We start from the raw sequence: 25,166 nt of genomic DNA on the forward strand, positions 1-25,166 counted from the left end.
CGGCCCAGTTCCTTGGCCCCTCCCCCCTACCTGGTCCAGAATTTTGCTCCTCCAAATCTGCCCAGGAACCATGTCTCCCTCCCGAGGGGGGCATCCTCGGTCTAGAACACAATTCTCACCTGGATCCGGGGTAGATGTTTGACCGTGGCCGCTTGACCCTGCCCTAGCCACTACCCAAGAATCCAGGGTCACTCCCTCCTCCCTGGAAAACCTGGACCCGTCCACTCAAAAACACACTTCCGGGATCCCCGGCTCTATGAACAACTCAGGAGTCCTGACTCCCGGGCTCACACCTTTTCAGGTACCCAGAAGTCTGAGCCCCCTCTAGGTCCAGGATCCCAGCTCCCTTCAGGGTGCCAATGAGTGACCCGGGCCCTGGAGTCCAGGCCACAGCTCCTCCTCTCCAAAACTGTTAGGAATCCGGCCCAGCAGGGACCCAGGAGTCAGGGGCGGGGTGGGGGGGGGGCAGCCCCTCCCCTTCGCGGTGGGGGCAGCTGAGCCAGGGGTCAGGCTGGCGGGGGGGGGGGGGGGGGAGAGGGGCGGGGTCAGCCGGGATTGGAAGGGGAGACAGCAGCGTGGGCGGCTGGCGGACCAGCAGAGAGGAAAGAGAAACGGAGAGGGAGGAAGAAAGAAGGGGAATCTGAGGGAGAGAAGGAAACAGCGGCGGTGGGGACGGGGAGAGAGAGAGAAAGAGGAAGGGCTTGAGTGTGAGGGAGAGAGAGGGGGAGAGAACGAGATGGAGATCTAAGGAAAAGAGACTCTGTGAGTCAGAGAAGAAAAGATCTGGAACAGAAACAGAAAGACTGGAAGAGAAAGTGCTGGGGGGGGGGGGAGAGGGGGTGCGGGCAGGGGAGAGAATGAGCCAGAGAGAGACTGGAAGAGACAGATTAGAGACAGATAGACAAGCTGGGGCCAGAGACAAGGTGTTAGGAGCCTAAAAAAAGGCAAGAGGGACCAGAAGTGACACAAAGCAAGAAGTGTGCGAGTGAGCAGGTGAGAAGGCAGACAGGTCTGAGAGGCAGCACCCAAGAGCCAGAAAAGGAGGGAGACTGCAGCTGGGTGCCCCAGCGCCCGCACGGCCCTCTTACCCCCATCCTTGGGACCCCAGAGCTGGTAAGTTCCCTGGCTGGCCTGGGAGGGACTGCCTGGGTGTGCATTCCTGGCGTCCGGGCTTGGCAGGGATGGCCTAGGGGTGCGTGTGGGAGGGCTGGAGACAGGTAGCTGGGGGCAGCCGCGAAGAGGCAGGGAATGGGGCTCCCTAAGCACAGAGAGGGTCAAATTCCTGGCGAGAGTGCAGGGGGCAAGAATAAAGGAGCCCCTATTCCCTGTCTTGGGCGGCAGACAGCTGCCCCCCTCCCCGCAGCTGCCAATGCCGCCCACCTCTCTTGGCATCGCTCTTGGTATGCAGTCCCGGGCCAGGGCCTCCCCCAGCCCCCCAGTCCCCAGACAACAGGCTCTTTCTCCTCAGCCTCCTCCGACCTGCGAGCCCCTGACCCCGTCTCTGTCCCCAGCCGGGTCAGCTGCAGAGACACGCACACAGCCCCTTTCTTTCTCTCCCCAAGCCCTTGATGGAGGAGGGCAGACCCCGGAGCAGCCTCAGCCTGGCCAGCAGCGTCTCCACCATCTCCTCCCTGGGCAGCCTGAGCACCAAGGTTTGAGCTTCTTGGAAGGGCCGGGGAGGTAGGCGGGGCTCTGGGCTGCCCCATCCTCTTTTTTCCCAGCCCTGGTTCCGTGCCAACTCAAGGGATTCTGTTGTTAGGAGCCAGGATCCTTAGCGATGGGATCTGCCACACCTAGTAAGGTCCCCAGTTGCCCACTAGCCCCAGCTAGGAATTTAGAGACGCTCCCAGCTGTCTCCACCCCTCCTGTTTTCCCAATTCAAAGCCAGAGTCACAATCTAGCTTGACTTGGTTGTTAAGTTAAGGCTACTCCCCAGCCATGAGGCTCTCCCCAGGAATTCAGGTGGTGACTACCCTTGACTGGGACTGAAAACTCCCTGTCCCAGCTCCAGGCATCCAATCTACCCAGTTCTGAAACCCGAGAAGGAAAAGACCTTTCTCAAGAGGGCTGAGATAGTTGCCTCCCAAGTCATCACCCCAGCCCCAAGTTCAGTGACACTCATTTCCTTGTCCTCTGCCATTCTCTTCACTCATTTAGACTTTACCAAGCTCAGAATCTAGAGATTCAATCCCAACTCAGTGTCATCCCCAGGGCAGGGCATCCTGGGGGACCCTGGCTATGAATGCTGGAGATGCCTGGGTGGACAGGAGAAGGGGCTCCTCTCCTATTGGGAGGGAGGGATTTGGAACCGTCTGTCTCTGGTCATGGTTGTTCAGGGATGTCACTCCCTGGCACTGAAACATCCTTCCATTCAGCTGACCCATCACCAGGGACTCTGCATGGAGATCTTTCTTGATTATGGGGACCTCCCAGGCAAGATCTCCAATTCAGATCCCAAAGACTGCACTACATCTCTGGCTCAGTTAGACCCTTGATCCCCAAATTCCTTCCTCGTCAGCCAGTAGTCTCTTCCTTTCCCCCAAACAGCTCCGTCCGCCCATTAAAAGCGTCTGTTAGCTCTGTAACGCGCACATCCAATTCTGATCTCAGAATTCAGTCCCCTCCTTGGGTGGTTTCTGAGGGCGGCTGAGGTTGGGACTTGGGTTGCCTGACTCCCAATGCACCGCCGCCCCCAAGCCCATCCAAGGCCCCATTCACATCTGTCCTCCTTCTCTCCTCAGAAGCCTACCCGGGCAGTAAGCAAGGTGCACGCCTTCGGGAAGAGAGGCAATGCACTCAGAAGGGACCCCAACCTCCCGGTGCACATCCGAGGCTGGCTTCATAAGCAGGTGGGGTGAGCGGGTGAAGGGAAAGGACACCGAGTGATGCTAGAGGCTGTCCCCCTGGCTGTCCCCTGTTTCTCTTCTTCCAAGTCTCCAAATGTGTTTTGTTTTTCTTTTATTAAAAAAATAGATATTTATTTAGTTTTGAGAGAGAGAGAGAGCACAAGTGGGGGAGAGGCAGAGGGAGAGGGGGACAGAGGATGCAAAGCGGGCTCTGTACTGACAGCTGCGAGCCCGATGAGGGGCTCGAACTCCTGAACTGTGGAATCATGACCTGAGCTGAAGACTGAGCCACTCAGGCGCCCCACCCCTCGTTTTTTTCTAACAATCCTTCCCCCCTTTTTCTGTCATTGTTCTATGCACCCGTTCATTCAGCAACCGCTTCCTGAATATTTACAAGGTGCCAAGCCCAGATAAGACAAACAAGTATAGTATATTCAGGATGGGGCAGGGCAGAGACGGATAATACATTAGCTTGTTTCAGATTGTAGGAATTGCTTTGCAGAAGTAACACAGGAGGATGTACTGAAAAGTGACAGAGGGGGGCGCCTGGGTGGCTCAGTCTGTTAAGCCTTCAGCTTAGGCTCAGGTCCTGCTCTCACAGTTCGTGAGTTGGAGCCCTGCATCGGGCTCTCTGGTGTCCGTACAGAACCTGCTGCGGATCCTCTGTCCCCCCCTCTCTCTGCCCCTCCCCAGGTCTTGGTCCCTCTCTCTCTCTCTCTCTCTCTCTCTCTCTCTCTAAAATAAATAAAAACCAGGGCCCTGGGTGGCTCAGTCGGTTAAGCACTGACTTCATCTTGGGTCATGATCTCACGGTGTGTGAGTTCGAGCCCCACGTCCGGCTCTGTGCTGACAGCTCAGAGCCTGGAGCCTGCTTCAGATTCTGTCTCCCTCTCTGCTCCTCCCCCACTTGTGCTCTGCCTCTCTCTCTCTCTCTCTCTCTCTCTCTCTCAAAAAATAAACATTTAAAAACTTAAAAATCAATAAAAGTGGCAGAGTACCATTTGACTCTTGGTCAGGGAAGGCGTCTCTGAGATGACATTTGAGTTGAGGCCTAAGTGGCATGAATCACTTCGTCACATCGTGACATGAATGAGGCCGATCGTGTTGAGATCTGGGGGCCGAGGGAATCCGAAAGCCAAAGGCCCTGCAGCAGGCCAAAGATTGGTGTTTGGAGCCAGCCAAGGGTTGAGACAGAAGGAGTGGCAGGGCAGTGGTTCTCAAAGTGGTCCCTGGCCAGTATCCTCAGCATCATCAGGGAACTTGCTGGAAATGGCACGGTCAGCTCCCACCCACCCTAGATCTACTGACTCAGGAACTGTGGGGATGGGACCCAGGAAGCTGTAATGTAACAAGCCCTCCTGGTGATTCTGATGCAGGACCAAGTGTGAGAGATTCCCTGCCAGCCTGTACAAGAGAGTAAGGAGGGGCGCTTAGGTGGTTCAGTCAGTTAAGCGACTCTTTTATTTAAATGTATTTTTTAGGTAATTTTATTTATTGATTTACTTACTTATTTAGAGAGGGAGAGTGCGTGAGCGGGGGAAGGGCAGAGAGAGAGGGAGAGAGAGAATCCCAAGCAGGCTCCGCACTGTCAGCGCAGAGCCCGACGCAGGGCTCGAACTCACGAACCGTGAGATCGTGACCTGAGCCGAAACCAGGAGCCAGACGCTTAACCGACTGAGCCACCCAGGCGCCCCAAGCATCCGGCTCTTGAACTCAGCTCAAGTCTTGATCTCAGGGTTGTGAGTTCAAGCACCAAGTCGGGCTGTGCACTGGGTGTGAAGCCTACATTAAAAAGAGAGAGAGAGAGAGGGTAAATAACTTGAGATTTATTCTAGGTGTGACTGTAAGCTCTGTTTTGAGCGGGGGACTCCCCCAATCTGGCTTCTAATTTCAAAGGATCATGCTGGCTTCTGCGGGAAGAGATTGAAGAAGAGAAGAGGGGCAGGAGGTTGGAGAGAGAGTAGTTCTGGCAGAGGAGATGGGGAGATACAGGATTAGGGTTGTGGCTCAAGCCACCTTCCTGGCCTCTCTGTGCCTCAGACTCCAGCGTAATCAGACCGAGTCGAGGTATGTAAAGTGCCTGCCCACGTGTTGTATAGTATCTCGTTCCAGCCTTCCAGGAACTTCTCAATCCCCAGTTGACAGATGAGAAGACACAAGTGGCCTAGCCAGGAAATGACTTGTCTGATGGCATAGTTTGAGAGGGGTGGAGCTAGGAACCAAACGCAGGTCTGACTGTCCAGAATCTATGGTCGCTCGACCACGACGCTCTGGCTTCCAGCTCTCCAACTCAATCCATTGCATCAAACGCGTTTCTGTTGCGCTCTCTCTATGGGTCCCTGTCCCCAGGTGTCACTGTCTCCGTTCCCACATTTCCTCTCCCTACTTCCCGTCTCCTCAGGCCTCCCCTCCTGCTCTGTTTCCCCAGGACAGCTCCGGGCTGCGCCTCTGGAAACGCCGCTGGTTCGTCCTCTCCGGCCATTGCCTCTTCTATTACAAGGGTCAGTGCCCTGGCCTGAGTGGGGTGGACGGGCCCCCCCACCCCCCCACCCCCCACCGCCTCCCTTTCCTCTGGCCTCTTGGCCTCTAGATCCCTGTGTGATCCCTGAGCGCAGCCCCTCTTTTGCAGACAGCCGCGAGGAGAGCGTCCTGGGCAGTGTCCTGCTGCCAAGCTACAGTATCAGGCCAGATGGGCCAGGAGCCCCCCGAGGGCGGCGCTTCACCTTCACCGTGAGTCCGTCCCTGGGGTCACTAAGGCACTAGGCAATGGGGGCAGTCGTTGGGGCATCCATTATTGGAGATAAAAAGTCTTGACCAGGGTCCGTGGCATCCTCCTTTCTAGAGGTCGCGGGCGTCCACGTCCCCAACTGTCTTTCCCCGCAGGCTGAGCACCCAGGCATGAGGACCTATGTTCTGGCCGCTGACACGCTGGAGGACCTGCGGGGCTGGCTGAGGGCGCTGGGCCGGGCCTCTCGCGCAGAGGGGGACGATTGGTGAGTGTAGGTCCTGGCCGTGGCCCTGACGTCCAATCTGGGTCCACCTAATCCCCAGCCCCTCCCCTTTAGGCGCCGCCTCGTCAATGTCCAATCACTTGTCTTGTAGCTCAGGAGACTCCGCCCTTCAAGTCCCACCCCCAGGGAAATTCATCTCCTCCAATCAGCAAAGTCTTTCTCTTCTAGCTCCCACCCACCACTTTGTCCAGCCCCCGCCCATCAATATTCCATCCTCCCTGGTTGGCTCCCTCGGAAGTCTCCATCCCTAAGGCTGCCACTTAAATAATGTCAAATATAGAAAGACCGTCACTGCCCCAGCCTGACCCAAGTTTCAGGCTGGAGACTCATAGTCTGGGACATTGGGTCCAGAGACCCGGATGGACCTTGTTACACTCCCCCCTGCCCCCTCCCCCCCCACTAGTCACTGCCACACTCTGGGCCTCATTTTTCCCATCTGCAAAATGGGAACAATGATTTATACTGCACCACCTTCGCTTTATTCTGTGTATGTTCCCGTGTGTGCTCATCCGTGAAGTGGGAATAAGGGTTGTTATGAGGCACAAAGGAGTGTTGTCTTTTTCTGTACCCACTTGTTAGCGGGCGACCCAGGTCACCTGCACTTCCCCAGCCGGGAGAGGGCCCTGGCGGCCCCGGTGGCCCCCCGGAGGTGAGCAGAGGGGAAGAGAGGCACAGCTTAGAATCACCGGAGGTGGCTCGGCTGTCCAGAGGTCGCGGACGACCTGGGCTGCTCACTCCCAGCCCCACAGCCGACCTCCAGTCTGGACCTCGGATCCGGAGGACTAGGAGCCCCGAGTGAGTTGACGGAGTCTGGGACAAGAAGGTTTTACAGGGCCGAGCATCGAGCATCGGAGGGGAAGAAGAAGGGGTGGGGGGTGGGGGGGGAGAAAAGGAAAAAAAAAGAAAGAAAAAAGTTGGGGGCGTGGCCTAAGAGGAGGGCAGGGACTGGGACTGCTTCCCGGTAAGGCTTAGAGCTTTCTTTCTTGAGTAGGTGGGAGTTGCTGGAGTTCTTATGGGGTCAGAACCCATAGGGGGCAAGTCCTAAGGAGGAGATGCCACAAAGGGGGGAAATATTCATGCTCTGGCTAATAGAGGGGAGTTCTACTCCAGAGGGACCGTCAGACACGTTGGAAGGAGACGCACACATGATGACTGGGTGGGTAGTGGGGTGAAGGGGCTCTAGTTGACCTAGTTCCCCTATTCTCTCTTCCCAACAGCCTGTTCACACCCCTCTCTCGCCCTCCATCCCCTCTGAGCCTCCCCCGGCCCCGTTCTGCTCCTGCGCGCAGACCCCCTCCGACCTCGGGTGACATAGCACCTCTTGCCAGACCCCATACCCCTCTGAGTCGCATCGATGTCCGGCCTGCCCTGGATTGGGGCCCCCAGCGCCAGACACTCTCTAGGCCCCCCACTCCCCGGAGAGGACCTTCCTCTGAGGCTGGGGGAGGAAGACCCCCCAGGAGTCCCCAGCACTGGAGTCAGGAGGCCAGAACACAGGTCAGCAGAGAGGTAATGGGGAGGGGGACTACATTTCCCATATGGCTACGGGCTGTCTTTCCAGGCTGGTCTGCGGGCCATGGCCCCTTGAGCATCATGGGGATTGTGGTTCAGCATAATCACTGCTGGGTTCAGATGTGAGGGAAAGTGAACTTCATTTCCCATCAGTCCTCAGGGCTGTCTTTTCGGGCTGGTCTCTGGCCATTACCCCTTAAGTATTATGGGCATTGTAGTCCAAAATACTGTCCTCCAAGGCCATGCTGGGAGAAGCAGTGTGGATTACATCTGTCTTGTTTGTGTCTCCAGTTTCTTTCCAAGATGTTCACTTGCTATTTTTCTCTGAGCATCGTGGGATTGTAGCCCAGAATATCTACAGTTCACCAAAGATGTGAGAGTGAGAGTAGATTACAACTTCCTTTGGTCCCTGGGGCTGTTTTGCCAGGCTTGTCCCATTAGTATCATCCTATGTGTCCCCACGGTGGCACATAGCTGGAGGACAGGTAGTTGAGAAAGTTGTGGGGCTCAGTTCTGAACCTCAGTGAGTCTCCTGAGTCACATCAATTCTGGACACATCCACTCTAATATTTGTTACTAAAACATGCCAATTTCTAACCATCTCTGTTTCGATATTCCTCCCAGGCCCCCTCTGGGTCCACGTATCTCCAGCTCCCCCCGAGAGCTCCCGGGACCCGGGCTTCCATGGTTTTATTGGTAGGTGTCCTGGAGCACCTTGAATCTGCCAGAGCCCCCTTCCTTGCTTTCTTTGCTATGGAGAATGTCATCTCCCGGACTTGTGTGCCTAGAGAAGACTGGGTATTTCCAGGTCCCTTGGCAGACTCTTCTGTTAGTTTCCTAAGACTGTTGCAAACTGGGTGGCATGCATATAGAATATCTCTCCATTCATTCATATCATCTTCCGGGTATATATTTGAGTTTTAAGTTTTTTCCGCAGGGATCTTGTGTGCTCTTAGTTAAGGTAATTCCTAAATTCCCGATAGTTTTTATAGCTATTTGAATGGTATCTTTTTCTTTTTTCTTTTTCTTTTTTTTAACGTTTATTCATTTTTTGATAGAGAGACAGAGCATGAGGGAGGGAGGGGCAGAGAGAAAGGGAGACACAGAATGCAAAGCGGGCTCCAGGCTCTGAACTGGCAGCACAGGGCCCAACGTGGGACTCGAACTCACAGACCGTGAGATCATGACCTGAGCTGAAGTTGGACGCTTAACCAACTGAGCCACCCAGGTGCCCCCCGCCGCCTTTTTTTTTTTTTTTTAAATGTTTTCTAGCTATGGATGGTATAGAGATATATGATTGATGTTTGGAACTTCATCTTTCCTCTGGGATCGTTTCTGAATTCTCTTATTTTATTTTTATTTATTTATTTATTTATTTTAAGTAATGTCTACACCCATCGTGGGGCTTGAACTCACAAACCCCAAGATCAAAAGTCACATGCTCCACTGATTGAGCCAGCCAGGCGCTCCTGAATTCTCTTATTCTGATCACTCTTTGATTTTGTTGGTTTCTCTGGGTAGGTGAGCATATCATCTGTAAATAATAGTTGTTTTACTTTTCCCTTTCCTATCCTTACACTTCGTTTTGTTTTCTTTTTCTTTTCTAATAGCATCGGTCAAGATCTCTACTAGTGTGTGAAACTGTAACAGTAGTAGTGAGCATCCTTATTTTATTTTCTCTCGTAAAAGAAATGTCTGTGTGGTGCCTGGGTGGCTCCGTCGGTTGAGCGTCCGACTTCAGCTCAGGTCATGATCTCACGGTCTGTGAGTTCCAGCCCCGCATCGGGCTCTGTGCTGATGGCTCGGAGCCTGGAGCCTGCCTTGGATTCTGTGTCTCCCTCTGTCTCTCTGCCCCTTCCCTGCTCGTGCTCTGTCTCTCTCTCTCTCTCTCTCAAAAGTAAATAAACATTTAGGGGCGCCTGGGTGGCGCAGTTGGTTGAGCGTCCGACTTCAGCCAGGTCACGATCTCGCGGTCCGTGAGTTCGGGCCCCGCATCAGGCTCTGGGCTGATGGCTCAGAGCCTGGAGCCTGTTTCCGATTCTGTGTCTCCCTCTCTCTCTGCCCCTCCCCCGTTCATGCTCTGTCTCTCTCTGTCCCAAAAATAAATAAACGTTGAAAAAAAAAATTAAAAAAAAAATAAAGTAAATAAACATTTATTTTTTTTTTTTTTATTTTTTTTTACAAAGGGATTATTTTTTTTTTTCAACGTTTATTTTTGGGACAGAGAGAGACAGGGCGTGAACGGGGGAGGGGCAGAGAGAGAGAGGGAGACACAGAATCGGAAACAGGCTCCAGGCTCTGAGCCATCAGCCCAGAGCCCGACACGGGGCTCGAACTCACGGACCGCGAGATCGTGACCTGGCTGAAGTCAGACGCTTAACCGACTGCGCCACCCAGGCGCCCCGTAAATAAACATTTAAAAAAAAAGTTTTTAAATAAAAAAAATAAATAAAAAAGGAATGTCTGAATTTTCTCCCCGAGTCATAACATGGCTATAGCTGTTTGGTAACAGAGCCCATTGGATCTCCCTAAAGCCAAGAATCTGGCGGTTGGTCTACTGAGGTTTGCTAAAGCTTGGAACAAAGCTAATAAGGAGAAAGGTGTCTGTCATTAGAAACAGGGCTTGATTCAGCACTGAGCTACAACAAAGACCTGTCCGTCCATGTGACCCCTGGCTTTTCTTTTTCTCCTCAGCCGGGTCCCCCCCTAGACTCAACTTTTCACCAAAGCTTGGAGACAGATGTAAGTCCCCCCTGGCCCAACCCCTGCCGAGTTCTCAGAGGCGGGAAGAGAACGCTTTAGACGGTGGCGGTGGTGGTGGCCGTGGCCGCAGGGAGGACAGGGGAAGAGCCAGATCTGGTCCATAAATAGCTCCTGTCCTCCTCTTTCCAGACTCTGTTGACCAAGTTGTGTGGGCAGGACCGGCTCCTGAGGAGGCTACAGGAGGAGATAGACCAGAGGCAAGAGGAGAAGGTATGAGGCTCTGAAACGGGGGAGGACTCTTGGCCTCTCCACCCATCTCTCCCTTCCTGAGCCCCAGCGTGCCCCAGGATTTGGGAGGACACCGTCTCTCTCTCTCTCTGGGGCTGTACGTGGATTCAGAAGTTGAACCACCTTCCGTCTCGGTGCAGGAGCAGCTAGAAGCAGCCTTGGAGTTGACCAGGCAGCAGCTGAGCCAAACAACCAGGGAGGCCGCGGCTCCAGGGAGGGCCTGGGGGCGCCAGCGCCTCCTGCAGGACCGACTGGTCAGTGTGAGGGCCACTCTGTGTCACCTGACTCAGGTGAGCGTCTAGGAAGGAGCATGCCCTCCCAGGAGGCCTGAGGACGCTGCTACAAGTTGTCAGTGAAGGGGACCTGCCAGCAGAGACTTATGGGAAGGTGGTTCTTGAGCATTCCCTTCTTTCCAGGTTTTAAACCAGTCATCTTGACGGTCTTAGAGAGTGAGGGGCAAACAGCCAACAAACAGCAGACTTAATTTAGTGGTTTGAGAGGGTGAATTTGACATGGGCTTCCTGGTTTTGAATCTCAGCTCCTGCTGTGTGACCTTAGAAAAGTTACTTGACCCCTCTGGGCCTTAGATGCCTCTCTGTCTCTCTCTCTCTCTCTCTCTTTTTTTTTTTTTTTTTTTTGAGAGAGAGAGAAGACGAGTAGACAGAGAAGGAGAGAGAGAATCTTAAGCAGGTTCGACAGCCAGTGCACAGCCTGACCCGGGGCTTCCTTTCACAAACAGTGAGATCATGACCCGAACCGAAATCAAGAGTCAGACGCTCAACCGGCTGAGCCACCCAGTTGCCCCCTCAGATGCCTCTTCTATGAACTTGAAATGATAAAAATAGTATTTAGTACATACAGTCGTTGTAAAAATTTCTTAAATACATACATATTTAAACATATAATCTATATAAATATATAGATTATATGTTATATATATGTTATATATATATAACATATATTAAATGAGTGATGATTTAACACTTATATATTATGTAATATATTTTCTATATATATCATGTATATATCATATATTTGTGAATATTTAAAAGTTAGGTACCTGGTAGATGGTAAGAAATATTTAAATGTTAGCTATAATTATTGTTATCTGTAAAGTGGGGACATTAATAATACCTACCTCACAAGAATTAAATAAATGAGAGCTAAGTGTGGTGCCTAGTACATGGTAAGCACCTAATAAATATTAGCTGTGATGATAATGATTCTTCCTTGGGGGTGCTTAGAGACCCTGGGGGTCTCTCTCTCTCTGTCTTGACTGTCCCAAGAATTTATTAGATCTGTAGACTCTTCCACCCTAGCGGAGTTCAGAGGTAATCAGAGAATTTAGGGAAACCTGTTATTCGTCTACACTAGCAGCTCATTGGAATGGCAGGTTCCTTATAGACTCTGGGGAATCCTAGTAGTCTGAGCAAAGGGGCTCTTGGGAATTGTAGTCCATATGTGTCCTTCTCCCCCCCACCCCCCAATCCGGGCACTGGGGACCAGGCCTTCCTTCCTCCTCCTCGGGCTGGGAAAAAATGGAGTGGGGAAAGATCTGGTGGGTGGGTACTAACCCTGTGTTTCCCTGTTTTGGGCACCTGAGGAGCGAGAGCGGGTTTGGGACACATACAACAGCCTGGAACAGGAACTGGGCAGCTTGAGAGAGACTCTGGAGTACCTGCTGCACCTTGGTTCCCCCCAGGTATACATACCCCCGCCCCAAGACCCCACACTCCACCCTGGGCTCCTTGTCCGCCATTGAAACCCTTTTGGCATTTAAGCCCCTCCCACTTCGTTTCAAACTCCTCCCCTTACATCCTTTCCTTACATTTTGAACCCTTTATTGTAGTTAAGACCCTAACCCTTCGTTTTAAGACACACCTGTTTGGAATCACTCTCTCTTCTGGTTCTAAATCTCTCCTCTAATTTTGAAGCCCTGTCCTCTGGTTCAAAATTTCACCCCTCAGCCCTGCCACATCCTGTGTCCTGACTTTTGCTGTTTCATTTATCCTCCGGAATTTCTAGTTTCAAATCCAATCACTTGGTTCAAGCTTCACTACTTTCTTTTTTTTTTTTAATATTTATTTATTTTTGAGGGGGTGGGGGACGGGCAGAGAGAGAGGGAGACACAGAATCCGGAAGCAGGCTCCAAACTCTGAGCTGCCAGCACAGAGCATGATGGGAGCTTGAACCCACGAATCGTGAGATCATGACCTGAGCTGAAGTCGGAGGCTCACCCGACTGAGCCCCCCAGGTGCCCTATTTTTTTAAATGTTTATTTATTTTGAGAGAGACAGAGAGCACGAGCAGGGGAAGGACAGAGAGAGGGAGGGAGAGAATCCCAAGCAGGCTCCAAACTTTTAGTGCAAAGCCCCACTTGGGGCTGGATCTCACGAACCACGAGATCACGACCTGAGCTGAAATTAAGTCGGATGCTTAACTGACTGAGCCACCCAGGTGCCCCTAAAGATTTTATTTTTAAGTAATCACTACATCCAACATGGGGCTTGAACTCACAACCCTGAGATCAAGAGTCACATGCTCCTCCAACTGAGACAGCCAGGCTTACCCCCTACCCTACTTCTTCATTCTAAACCTAATAATCAAGTTTCTAGATCATATATCTTTAGTTTAAAACGTTGACTTCTAGTATTAAATGCATACTCAGATTTAAGCGCTGCTCTCTGCATGATAAACCCTTCCCCCTCCTTCCTAAAATCCACTCTCACTGCTAATCCCCCTCCCCACTGGTGTTAAAAATCACTTGGCACCAGCAGTATATGCAAAGAACCAAATTAGGTTTATTACAGGAATTCAAGGTTACTTTAACACTTGAAAATCGGTCCATGTATTTTTGTAAAAAGGAGAAAAGCCTTCATCTCAAGTCTAGCAAATAAAGGTATGAGGAGCAGAGAAAAAGAAGTAAACCTATTTTTATTTATAGATGACATGAGTGTATATATGTAGAAAATCCAAAATAATCTCTGGATAAGCTAGTAGAATAAACCAATTCATCAAGGTCACTGAATGCGAGGATAATACGCATAAATCAATGGTCTTCCTGTATGTTAGTACCAAATGAATAGAGAGTATTTACAAACAATAGTGTTTGTAATTGACATAAACAAGTAAAATATCCAGGATGAAATCTAATGAAAGATATGCAAGGCATCTATTCGGCACGCCATAAAACATCACTGAGAGAAATTAAAGAAGACATATAAATGGAGAGATATACCATGTTCATGGATAGGAAAGATACCATCACTGAGAGAAATTAAAGAAGACTTATATAAATGGAGAGATATACCATGTTCATGGATAGGAAAGATACCATAATATAAAGATGTAGTCTCTCCAGATTGATTTCCCCAGTGGGGATTTACAATCCCAGTACAAATCTGGGAGGTGTCTGTGTAGAGATTGACAAAATGACTCTAAATTGTATCCATCAGGGCAAAAGACTAAGAGTAGCCAAGGCAACCTCCAAAAACAAAGCTGGAGGACTAAGGCAAGTGAATGTCATGTCTGTCTGCAAAGCTACAGTTAATAAGACAGTGTACTGGGGCGCCTGGGTGGCGCAGTCGGTTAAGCGTCCGACTTCAGCCAGGTCACGATCTCGCGGTCTGTGAGTTCGAGCCCCGCGTCAGGCTCTGGGCTGATGGCTCAGAGCCTGGAGCCTGTTTCCGATTCTGTGTCTCCCTCTCTCTCTGCCCCTCCCCCGTTCATGCTCTGTCTCTCTCTGTCCCAAAAATAAATAAACGTTGAAAAAAAAATTAAAAAAAAAATAAGACAGTGTACTAATGTCACAAGTTTAGACAAATAGACAAAAGGGATAGAATAGGATATTCAAGAGCAGATTCACATATATTTATATGCTCTCAAACTTATAATGGAGTTAACTGCAGAGCAGTATAGAAAAGACAGTGTTGGGGCGCCTGGGTGGCTGAGTTGCTTAAGCATCTGACTTCGGCTCAGGTCACGAACTCACAGTTCATGAGTGCAAGCCCTGCGTCGGGCTCTGTGCTGACATTTCAGAGCCTGGCGCCTGCTTCAGATTCTGCCTCTTTCTCTCTCTGCCCCTCCCCTGGTTGCCCTCTTTCTCTCTTTCTCAAAAATAAACGTTAAAAAAAAATTTTTTTTTAAAAAGAGTAGGATAAAATTATCCGCGTAACCTCACTTTGTGCAGAAATCTCTGTCCCCACCCATTGCCCTGTTCTCTCCCACTCTCTCTCTCAAAAATAAATAAACATTAAAAAGTTAAAAAAAAAAAAGAAAGAAAAGCCAGTGTTTGTGATAAATTGTGATGGGTCAAAGGGATATCTGTATGGAAATGGATATCCACAAATAGAGCCTCCACATGCATACATCATGCGTTTATGACTCCATAAATACAGCCTCGCTGATTTCAGACCCATCTTTAACCCTCCTGGCATTTTCCCACCTTTTGAGTAGCGGATTTCTCTCCTCCCCCCCCCAGGACAGAGCATCTGCTCAGCAGCAACTATGGATGGTGGAAGACACGCTGGCAGGTCTGGGGGGCCCCCAGAAACCACCACCCAACGCTGAACCTGACTCCCCATCCCCTGCACTCCAAGGCGAGGAGTCCTCAGAGAGGGAGGTGAGACGCACAAGCCTCTCTCCCCGCCCCCAGCTCCCTGTCCCATCTGCCCTGGCCCAACTCATCACCCACTCCCCTTTTTCTCTCTCCCTTTCTTTCTCTCAGCTAAGCACCCCAGGCAAGTATCCTAGGCTCTGGAAGTATCTAGGATACTGTGCTGATCAGCAGAGAGCCCTACATGGGGCTCGAACTCATGAACCGTGAGATCATGACCTGAGCCCAAGTCAGACCCTTAACCTACTGAGCCACCCAAGCACCCCTCCCCTTATGTTGAATAGGGATAATAATTGCCACCTTGCAGGAGGGGATTCAATGAGATAATGCGAATAAAGTGCTTATCACAGCGCCAGATGCATAATCAGTATAAAACCTTGCACTTAAAATGCCTTGCTATGTGCCAGGCACTGTTCTAAGTGCCTTACATGCCTGGATTCAATCTTCAGACATGGATTCAAAGGTGAAATATGGCCCAGAGAGGGAAAGTAACTTGAAGAAGGTTGCACAGCTCCTAGGTGGCAGAGCTGAGATGTGAAACTAGGACGTCTGGCTCCTGGTTTGCAGTCTTAACTCCTACTCATGCTGTGTCTTGATGGCCGAGTGCCTGAAAAATGACAATGATAAGCATTATTCTCCTTTCCCGACCGTGCCAGAGCCTGCCTGAGTCCTTGGAGCTGAGCTCATCCAGGTCCCCTGAGGCTGACTGGGGGCGGCCGCCCGGGGGTGACAGAGACCTCCCCAGCCCTCGCTCAGGTGAGTGTCCTGGCCCGGGTGGGACTTGCTTGGCATTTCCTGTCCTCACCAAGTCCCGTTCTGTCCTCCCAGGTCTTGGATCTCCGAGGGTCTCCCGGGCCTCCAGCCCTGAGAGTCGTCGTCCTGTTTCCCCACCGCCAGGAACCAAGGTAGGCAGCCCATCCAGCCTCCTCGGGTCCATCTTATAACCCTTTAATCTGACCACCCCACACTCTGGGGAGACAGCTGCGAGAAAGGAGTTCTAGGGCCACACCCCAGAGCAGAGAGAGAGACTGGTTGAGTGTTGGGATTGAATTCTGTCTCTGCTGCTTCTAAGCTGTGTGACTTTGGGTCAGTTATTAAACCTCTCTGCCTCTATGTTCTCATCTGCAAAACAGAGCTAATAGGAGTACCTACCGCCTAGAGCTGATGTGAGTATTCAAACTAAGTGAATGCCCACTAGGTTGAAAATAGTGCCTAGATGTAGTATCTCATTCATTCATTCAACAAATATTTATTAAATATCCCTTTGGCTGTCCAATAAGGTAGCCAGTCGCCACATGTGATTATTTAAGCCTAAATGAATTATAATTTGGGGCACCTGGGTGGCTGAACTCTGTTAAGCATCCGACTCTTGATTTCGGCCCAGGTCATGATCTCACGGTGCGTGAGTTCCAGCCCTGCATCAGGCTTTGCATTGACCGCATGGAGCCTGCTTGGGATTCTCTCTCCTTCTCTCTCTGCCCCTCCTCCTCCTCTGTCTCTCAAAAATAAATAAGTAAACACTTAAAAGAAATCAATGAATTAAAACGAGGGTAAGGGGCGCCTGGGTGGCGCAGTCGGTTGAGCGTCCGACTTCAGCCGGGTCACGATCTCGCGGTCCGTGAGTTCGAGCCCCGCGTCAGGCTCTGGGCTGATGGCTCGGAGCCTGGAGCCTGTTTCCGATTCTGTGTCTCCCTCTCTCTCTGCCCCTCCCCCGTTCATGCTCTGTCTCTCTCTGTCCCCCCCCCCAAAAAAAAAGTTGAAAAAAAAATCTTTAAAAAAATGAACTAAAATGAAGTAAAATGAAAAAATTCACTTGCACTCACTGCATTTCAAATTCTTAGGAGCCACACTTGGCCAGAGGCTACCCTGTTGGACAGGGCAGATACAAAACATTGCCACCATCACAGAAAGTTCTATTGCACAGAGCTGTTCAGGCGCTGAGGGCACACACGTGAACAGAACGAGGAAAAAAAAAATCCTTCCCTCAGGAGTCTGACATTCTAGTGGGAAGAGGCAGATTATAATTTACTGTACATTATTTTATACGTTATAAGTGCTGAAGAGGTAAAAGCAGAAGGTCTGGAATGCCGGAAGAAGGGGTGCAATTGTAAATGGCTTGGTCTAGGGGAAGCCTCATGCAAAGGTGACGCTTGTGCAGCTACCTGAAGGAGGTGAGGGAGCGAGCCTTGGGGATATCTGGTGGAAAAGCGTTACAGGCAAGGGGAACAGCCTTTGCAGAGGCTCTGGGGCAGGACTGGGCCTGCGGTGTTGCGGAAGCAGGTAGAAAGTCAGTGTGTCTGGAACCGAGTAAGCCAGCGAGGGGGAGAGGGGTAGAGGGCAGGAGAGATGGGCCAAGGGCGTGGATCGCGCATGCGTGGTCCTGTGGCCCTAGGTGAGCCCGGAGCCCTGGAGGGTTCTGAGCTGCCCGAAGCGGAAACCGGCGCCCTCTGACGGCCGTGCGGGGAACAAGCCGCAGGGCGAGCGCTGAGGCCGGGACCCAGTGAGGACAGTCCAGGCAGGAGATAACGGTCATTTCCACTAGCTTAGAAGGAGTGGAGCTGTTGAGAGGGAGGCAGATTCTTGTTACACCGGTTTTATCCAAAACTCTCGGGACCAGATGTAATTCAAAATGCAAACATTTGCGGATTCCAGGCTGGTAATATGCATATACTGTGTATTCTATAATATCCCCCCAACAGCGCCTCCCTTAATCAAACACGTTACATTTCTCTAGCAAAATGTATGAATGTTCATACTTAAACGGGATTTGGTTTATAAATAACGTCTGAATTTAAATGTCAAGTTTTTAAAAATATAGCAACGAACAACCAAATGATCGATTGAGTTCCGTGGAATAAAAATTGATTATAGGGGCGCCTGGGTGGCTCAGTCGGTTGAGCATCCGGCTTCAGCTCAGGTCCTGATCTCACAGTCCGTGGGTTCGAGCCCCGCGTCGGGCTCTGTGCCGACAGCTCGGAGCCTGGAGCCCGCTTCACATTCTGTGTCTCCCTCTCTCTCTGCCCCTCCCGGGCTCCCGTTCTGTCTCTCTCTCTCTCTCAAAAATGAATAAACATTGAAAAAAATTTTAAAAATTGATTATAAATACCAGGCACTTTTTTTTTAATTTTTTTAATGTTTTATTTATTTTTGACAGAGAGGGAGAGAGAGACAGAGCATGAGCGGGGGAGGGGCAGAGAGAGAGGGAGACACAGATCCGAAGCAGGCTCCAGGCTCTGAGCCGTCAGCGCAGAGCCCGACATGGGGCTGGAACTCACAAACCGCGAGATCATGACCTGAGCCAAAGTCTGTCACTTAACCGACTAAGCCGCCTAGGGGCCCCAAACGTTTATTTATTTTTGAGAGAGAGAGAGAGAGAGAGAGAGAGTAAGAGAGAGAGTAAGAGTATGAGTGGGGGAGGAGCAGAGAGAGAGGGAGACACAAAATCCAAAGCAGGCTCCAGGCTCTGAGCTGTCAGCACCGAGCCTGACGCGGGGCTTGAACCTACAAACCACAAGATCATGACCTGAGCCGAAGTTGGCCACTTAACCGACTGAGCCTCCCAGGCGCCCCTGGGGTATCTCATCTTAATTGAGCAAATCGGTTGGGATCTCTTGGTCACTTAATAAATCCACACTGTTGAAGGTCAGCAATGAACTGTGTAAGGGCTGAGGGCAGGCCTCCCCAAGATGGGCCACTTTAGCATGAAGATTATTCTGAGCTAAAGGCAATCGAGACCCTGGGGGCCCAAGAGAAACATTGGTGCCTCCCTTAACTACATAGAAAAATTGAAATCGGAGTTCTTTCCCAGAATAAGGGTTATTGGCTGAGATAAGTTTTATCTGAGTGGCCCATCTGTATGGCTGGACAACCATCTCATTACCAAATATCTCCTCCTCTTCTCGTCTCTCTGTGAAGTGCGTCCCTTCCCTCTAGAGTCCCAGGCCCCTACCCCCTTGTCCTTGGTTCGGAATGATATGCATACCTCATTTTGCCTGACTGCCTCTGGAATCTCCACGTTCCTGCGGACTCCCCGTGCGTCCGCTGTTACATTTGGATTTCTCCGCTTAATCTGTCTTGTGTGAATTTGATTCTTGGTCCGGCTGGACGGACGCTTGAAGGGGCTGGGGATTCTTGCTCCCTGAGAACTGACCACGTATTTCGTCTTTTTCTCCACCCCCAATGTGGGGCTCGAACTCACCATCTTGAGATCAGAGTTGCCCGGTCTTTGGACTGAATTCACCAGCCAGGGCGCCCCTGCAGGGCCATTTGAAACATTCTCGGAGCCCTAAATCTGTGCTTGGATTTTTCTTCTGAGCCCTTAGAAGTCACAGATATTTCTTTTTTTCTTTACTTTTCTTTTCTTTGTTAGTTTATCCATTTATTTTGAGAGAGAGAGAGAGAGAGCAGGAGTGCGAGCGGGGGAGGGACAGAGAGAGGGAGAGAGAGAGAGAATCCCAAGCAGGCTCCACACCCAGGACAGAGTCTGACACGGGGCTCAATCTCACTAACTGTGAGATCATGATCTGAGCCAAAATCGTCGGTCGCTCGACCAACTGAGCCACCCAGGTGCCCGTTACCAATATTTCTGTTGCTTCTTTTCACCGTAACCCACGGGGCCGTCTTTGGCTCCTTCGTTTATCTTGGAGATCAGTTTAAACCAAAAGTCATAAATAACAAAAAGCAAGAAAGTAGCCACGGATGGCAGGGGCCCGCATGACAGAGGATGTGCTGAGACTCAGGTGACGATGCTGTACGTCATAATACCAGGTGGATATCGGCACCAAGTTTAAGAAAACGTGTCCGTTTTTAGGTTTTTTGTTTTTTGGGTTTTTTTTGTTTTTTGTTTTTTGTTTTTTTTTTTTTGCTGTGGCAGGGGAGGGAGGGGGGAAGTAGAATTGCACGTAGGAGATTTTTGGAACTGATCTGGAAGGTGGAGCCAGTAAGATTTCTTGGCACATTACAGGTAGGGTATGAGGAGTCGGGGAGTGACGATTGGGTCCTTGGCCTGGGCCTCTGGGGCAGTGCAGTTACCATGCAGGAGATGGTGGAGGGAAGGTGAGGAATCCAGGTTTGAATATGCTGATTAATTCCGAACTTCAAGTTTGAGATTATTCAAGTCATCGGGGCTGTTGTGGGCCCTGGGCTCGTGTGTACTGGGTTTCGCTGGACGCTGTGATTGCTGAGCTGAATCAGGCCACATCTCAGGCTTTGGAGAGCCTCAGACGGGATCACGATGAGAAGAGAGGGAGGCGTGTGCGTGGTGCAATGGCAATAGCTCAGGGGCTCTGGGGGACACCAGCGGGCAGCTCCCAGACTCAGCCTAGGCGTGTTGCGGGACGGTTTCCTGGAGGTAGAGAGACCTTCAAGAGTAGGTTAGGATTTACCAAATGGGGAATTTACTAGGGAAACAGCTGGTGCAAATGTTTCTAAAGCCAGCATCTCTGCTAGCCTACAGGAAGCCTTTTTGTGAGTTCAGAGACAGGCACGCACCCCCTCTGGGAGGGCAGAGCATGACTTGGTCGGTGGAGGGCTCAGCCCTTGGGCAGTGAGCAACACATACATCTGTACAGGGCCGCTCAGGAGCCCAGAACTCTGGCCTCCAGAACCCCATCCGCCAACTGCAGGGTGGTCCAATTCAGAGCAACGAACATCTCCTGTGGGAGAAGTCCCTCACAGCGTGGGACACTCCAGAGGTCACTGCCTGGAGGTCATGGCCCAGAAGCTCGGATGGTATGTCTCCGGGTCAGAGAGCTCTGCTTGAGGTCTTATAGCTACAGCTTTGTTGTGTCTTATCTGTGGCTGGCTCCCTGTATGTGTCTGTGTCCACACGGCCCCCTTTCCTTAAGGACACATGTCTGCGGCTGGAGAGCCCCGTCTGCCTGTCTCCTGCCCGGAGCAGCTGACAAGTCCCGACAGCCTTCCTGCATCTCAGTCCCTCTCTGTCCCCTCCGGTTCAAGCTGGCAGTGTTCCTGCTGAGATGATTTCCTGGATCCCCATGTCACATGCCTAATCTCTTAGCAAACGGGTTGTCTGGCCACACCCTTGGGGTTCTCTCCAGACTTCTGGTTTCTTTTTAGCGCACTTTTCTTCCCCCCCCCCCCCGCCTTTGATTTAGCTCTGTCCTCTTGCGTTGTTTTTTTTTTTAATTTTTTTTTAATGATTTTATTTATTTTTGAGCAGAGCATGAGTGGGGGAGGGGCAGAGAGAGAGAGGGAGACACAGAATCCGAAGCAGGCTCCAGGCTCTGAACTGTCAGCACAGAGCCCGTCGCGGGGCTCGAACTCACAGACTGCCGGATCACGACCTGAGCCGAAGTCGGACGCTTAACCGGCTGAGCCACCCAGGCGCCCCTGTCCTCTTGCGTTTTAAGCTCTTCAGGCTAGAAGCCCATGATCAAGGTGTGAGCAGGGCCGTGTTCCCTCTGAAGGTGCCAGGATCTGTTTGAGGCCCCTGTCCTAGCTTCTGCTGGTTCCTTGGCTTGTGGGGGCCGACTCCAGTTATACGAGGCATTTTCCCTGTGTGTGTTGTTCATCTGGTTTTGACGGCCAGAGAGAGCTCCCCAAATCCTTTCAAAGGCCAACCCAAGTCGATCCTCTCGACAATTTAGTTAATGCATCTCCTTCTTGGGGCGCCTGGGTGGTTCAGTCTGTTGAGCGTCTGACTCTAGGTTTCGGCTCAGGTCATGATCTCATGGTTCATGGGATCGAGCCCCACATTGGGCTCTGCACTGACAGCACAGAACCCACTTGGGATTCTCTTTCTCCTCTCTCTCTGGCCCTCCCCCAACTTGTTCACTCTCTCTCTCAAAGTAAATAAGCATTAAAAAAAAATTTTTTTTTTTTAAATACATCTCATTCTTCTTTTTGTTGTGTCTAAGTTGACTCAAGAGTTGTTTCTTGGGGCGCCTGGGTGGCTCAGCTGGTTAAGCGTCTGACTTCAGCTCAGGTCGTAAACATGCAGTTCGTGAGTTCAAGCCCCACGTCAGGCTCTGTGCTGATGGCTCAGAGCCTAGACCCTGCTTCGGATTCTGTGTCTCCCTCTCTCTCTGTTCCTCCCCTACTTGCACTGTGTGTCTCTCTCTCTCTCTCTCAAAAATAAGTAAAGACTGGGGCGCCTGGGTGGCTCAGTTGGTTAGGCATCCGACTTCGGCTCCGGTCATGATCTTGAGGTCCGTGAGTTAGAGGCCCGTGTTGGGCCCTGTGCTGACAGCTCAGAGCCTGGAGCCTGCTTTGGATTCTGTGTCTCCCTCTCTCTCTGCCCCTCCCCAGCTTGGACTCTGTCTCTCTCTCTCTCTCTCAAAAATAAATAAACACTAAAAAAATAATAAATAGATAAACAAACAAACAAATAAAGAGTAAAAACAAAACATAACAAAACAAAAACAAAAAAGCCCAGAATCTCGACTACTCATGCAGAGAAGCTGGATATGTCCAGGAAGTGTGGGTGCTTGTCGGGCTGGGGGTTTGGATTCAAACAGGGCAGCTGATGGAACTGAGGCCAGAGAGGCCGGTTGGGCCTTAAACATCCTGAGGGTGCTCAGAGCCGCGGGAGGACAAAGTCTGCTCTCGGCGTAGAAAGATCGCCCTGAATCTGGTGGGGACCTTAACGGGAGAGGGCAAGACTGGAGGCCGAGAGAGGTTCAGGGAAGAGATTAAGGGGAGCACCAAGGTTGGGGCCTCAAGCGTTCCTCGTCTCCCCAGGCCCCCCTCGCCCGGCCTCGGATGAGTGCCCAAGAGCAGATGGAGAGAATACGCAGAAACCAGGAGTTTGGACGGCCTCTCCCTCGCCCTGCTTCCCCCCGGCACCTCACTCTGGGGAGAACACTGTCCCCAGCCAGACGCCAGCCTGACAGAGAACAAAGGGTGAGGGGAAGAACAGAGGGCGCGAGGTGGGGTGGTAACGGATCCTCTCCTTCAAGTTTGAGGCTCAGTTTCCTTCTCTGTAAAATGGGGATTTCTCTCCCGCTTTACCCAGAACTGGGTTTCCAGACTCACCCCTGATCTGTGTGCCCATGTGATGGCTCCCCTAGTGGGGTGGGGGTGCGGCAGGGGAGGCAGAGACAGTGTCGCTTCACCAGTGTTGTTCTTCCTTTAGAATGGGGGGTCACAGGTCTGGACTGTGGGCCCAGCTTTTCTTTTTTAGTTCCTCTGTGTGATCAAAGCCGGGGTGGGGGGGGGGCGGGGGTTGGGGAGGGAAGTGAGCAAGTAAGGAGATGATTATATTCATACTGTTGCAATGGGGAGAGCATTCCAGAGCTGAAGATACGATCAGCACGATGTGTGTGAGACTTTTCTAGGAGGAATTAGACAAGTCCTAAGTGGGTCATTTTACAGCTGGGATTGTTTTTGTAATCAGAAGGTGTCTCAGCCAGACACCAACAGCTCAGGGGTGTTAGAGGGGGTTAGAGGGGACCAACAGCTCAGCTACTCCATTATGAGGCGTAAATTGTGAATTTGGAGGGTCTGTTTCTGGCCTTGTCTTGTCATAGGTGAACAAGAGGGTGGTCATTTGTCAGTCTTATGTAGGTCATATGGAGAAGGGTGCTTTGCAGTAAGCCATTTCCCCGAATGCAAATGGTGGCGGGGGGGGGGGGGTACTTTCTTAACCCTTGCTGTTTTCCAGGAGTGCATGTAAAGTTAAACATTGTCAGTGTCTCTGGGGCAATTTCATTCCCTCTCTGAGCCCCCTTCATTTCACCCTCAAAATCAGACCATGAGGACTTCCAGGTGAGGAATTTTAATGCCCCGATTCCTTTGCAGCCTGTCCAGGGACACTCAGGAGCCCCCAAATGGCTCAGAAGCTCTGGATCCTGGAGCAGGTAAGGAAGTGGAAAGTGAGGCAGGAAGCAGAAAATCAATTTGCCAAAGGCTGCTTGCTGTCTCTTGAGTACTAAGATATACAGACTGCAGAAGCTTTTAGAGATGCTTGAATTCCTGGGCCACCAGAAAGGCCACGATCCGCAGTGAGAACTGGAGTTTCCCAAACTGCAGAACTGGATCGATATGAAACTCCTTTTCTCTGTTAGGAAAGCGGGTGAAATTTAACAAGGAATAGACTATGAATCCCATAATGCAAGCTCTGTTTAAAGTCCTTTAGAGACATGTGCTAGGGACTACGACTCCTGGGAGGACATGCATGGCCCTGTGGTACTGGCTAATTGTAGACGCCCCCCCAAATCTCTTTTTTTCTAGTCCGAGGACCACCACCCCTTATTTGCCAACATCCGAAGGTCACCGGGAGAGAGTCCTCAGCCTCTCTCAAGCTCTGGCCACTGAGGCGTCGCAGTGGCACAGAATGATGACAGGTGAGGAGGGGCTGGGGATCTTGGACTCCTGGGTTTTAGGGAAGAGGGAGCCAGACAGAGCCTGGAATCCTTGGTGCAGGTCGGGAGGGGTCTGAGAGCTGCTGGAAATCCTTTGTCTTGATGAGTAAAGTGCCCTTGAGGGCTCCGAAGTTCCAGATCCCAGGAAGGAGGGGACAGGGTTTCAGGACTCCTGGGTCTGGGGGAGGAGGGGGTTGGGGCCAGACCTGTGGGTCTGAGGGAGGAGAGGGTGGGGACTGGAATCCTGGGTCTGAGAGGAAAGGCCTGGGGGTCTGGACTCCTGTGTCCCAAAGTTTGTCATTTTCATCCCCCCAATCGTGCTATGCAGGTGGACATTTGGACTCCCGAGGAGACCCTCTTCCCCCCGCGCCACCGCCTCCGTCAGATCCCACCCCCCAGGTGACCTCGCCCCCGAGGTCTCCAGTGGCTAATTCCAGTAATTCCAGCTCGGCTGGGTGCTCCCACCGGGGTAGTGGGCGTGGCGCAGGCCCCGCCTCTTGGGAGCCCACGTGGGAATCCGGGACCGCCCCTCCCGCCCTGACCCAAGAAGAGGGGGCGTGGCCTCTGCGGGTCACTCTGCTGCAGTCCAGCTTCTGACCTGCCCCACGCGAGCGCCGCAGCCAATCGGGACGTGAGGGCGTGGCCTGGAGCCACCCAGGGCGCAGTGGGGGCGTGGTCTGGTCTCCATGGTGGCCTGAGGAGAAGTGTATATCGCCAAAGTTTGATTTTTCCCAATACTTGTCCAAATGCGGATTAAAACTTTGAACTTTTAGTCAATAGCTTTCTCTCTGTCTGTTTGGGGTTGTGACACTGGGGTCTCTTAGGGGCAGAGCTGGAGTCGTGGACTCCAGCGTCCCGAGGAGTGAAG

At 51.5% G+C, this 25,166-nt stretch overlaps 1 protein-coding gene across 1 annotated transcript; it reads left to right on the top strand.

Moving 5' to 3' along the window:
- The first annotated feature begins 1,568 nt into the window (after positions 1–1,568).
- PLEKHA4 (pleckstrin homology domain containing A4) lies at positions 1,569–24,895 on the top strand. Its single transcript, XM_047079329.1, has 19 exons — positions 1,569–1,652; positions 2,742–2,849; positions 5,275–5,347; positions 5,476–5,576; positions 5,730–5,839; positions 6,437–6,652; positions 7,075–7,354; positions 7,994–8,065; positions 10,064–10,111; positions 10,262–10,342; positions 10,501–10,650; positions 11,964–12,062; positions 14,841–14,981; positions 15,632–15,731; positions 15,804–15,880; positions 22,677–22,838; positions 23,736–23,794; positions 24,168–24,280; positions 24,627–24,895. Exons 1-19 carry the CDS (start codon positions 1,569–1,571, stop codon positions 24,893–24,895), a joined length of 2,343 nt encoding a protein of 780 aa, XP_046935285.1.
- Positions 24,896–25,166: the final 271 nt, after the last annotated feature.

Source organism: Lynx rufus, unplaced genomic scaffold, assembly GCF_022079265.1.
Source record: "Lynx rufus isolate CCGP_SWC_20201006 ecotype Redwood Valley unplaced genomic scaffold, mLynRuf1.p SCAF_16, whole genome shotgun sequence".
Taxonomy (NCBI): domain Eukaryota; kingdom Metazoa; phylum Chordata; class Mammalia; order Carnivora; family Felidae; genus Lynx; species Lynx rufus.

What these genes read in the sequence shown, in the direction of transcription:
- PLEKHA4 (XM_047079329.1), top strand. Translation starts at nt 1,569, where the DNA reads ATGGAGGAGGGCAGACCCCGGAGCAGCCTCAGCCTGGCCAGCAGCGTC. An exon ending in ACCAAAGCTTGGAGACAGAT is followed by an intron (nt 10,112 to 10,261) that starts GTAAGTCCCCCC and finishes TCCTCTTTCCAG; the next exon opens with ACTCTGTTGACCAAGTTGTG. An exon ending in AGCTCTGGATCCTGGAGCAG is followed by an intron (nt 23,795 to 24,167) that starts GTAAGGAAGTGG and finishes CTTTTTTTCTAG; the next exon opens with TCCGAGGACCACCACCCCTT.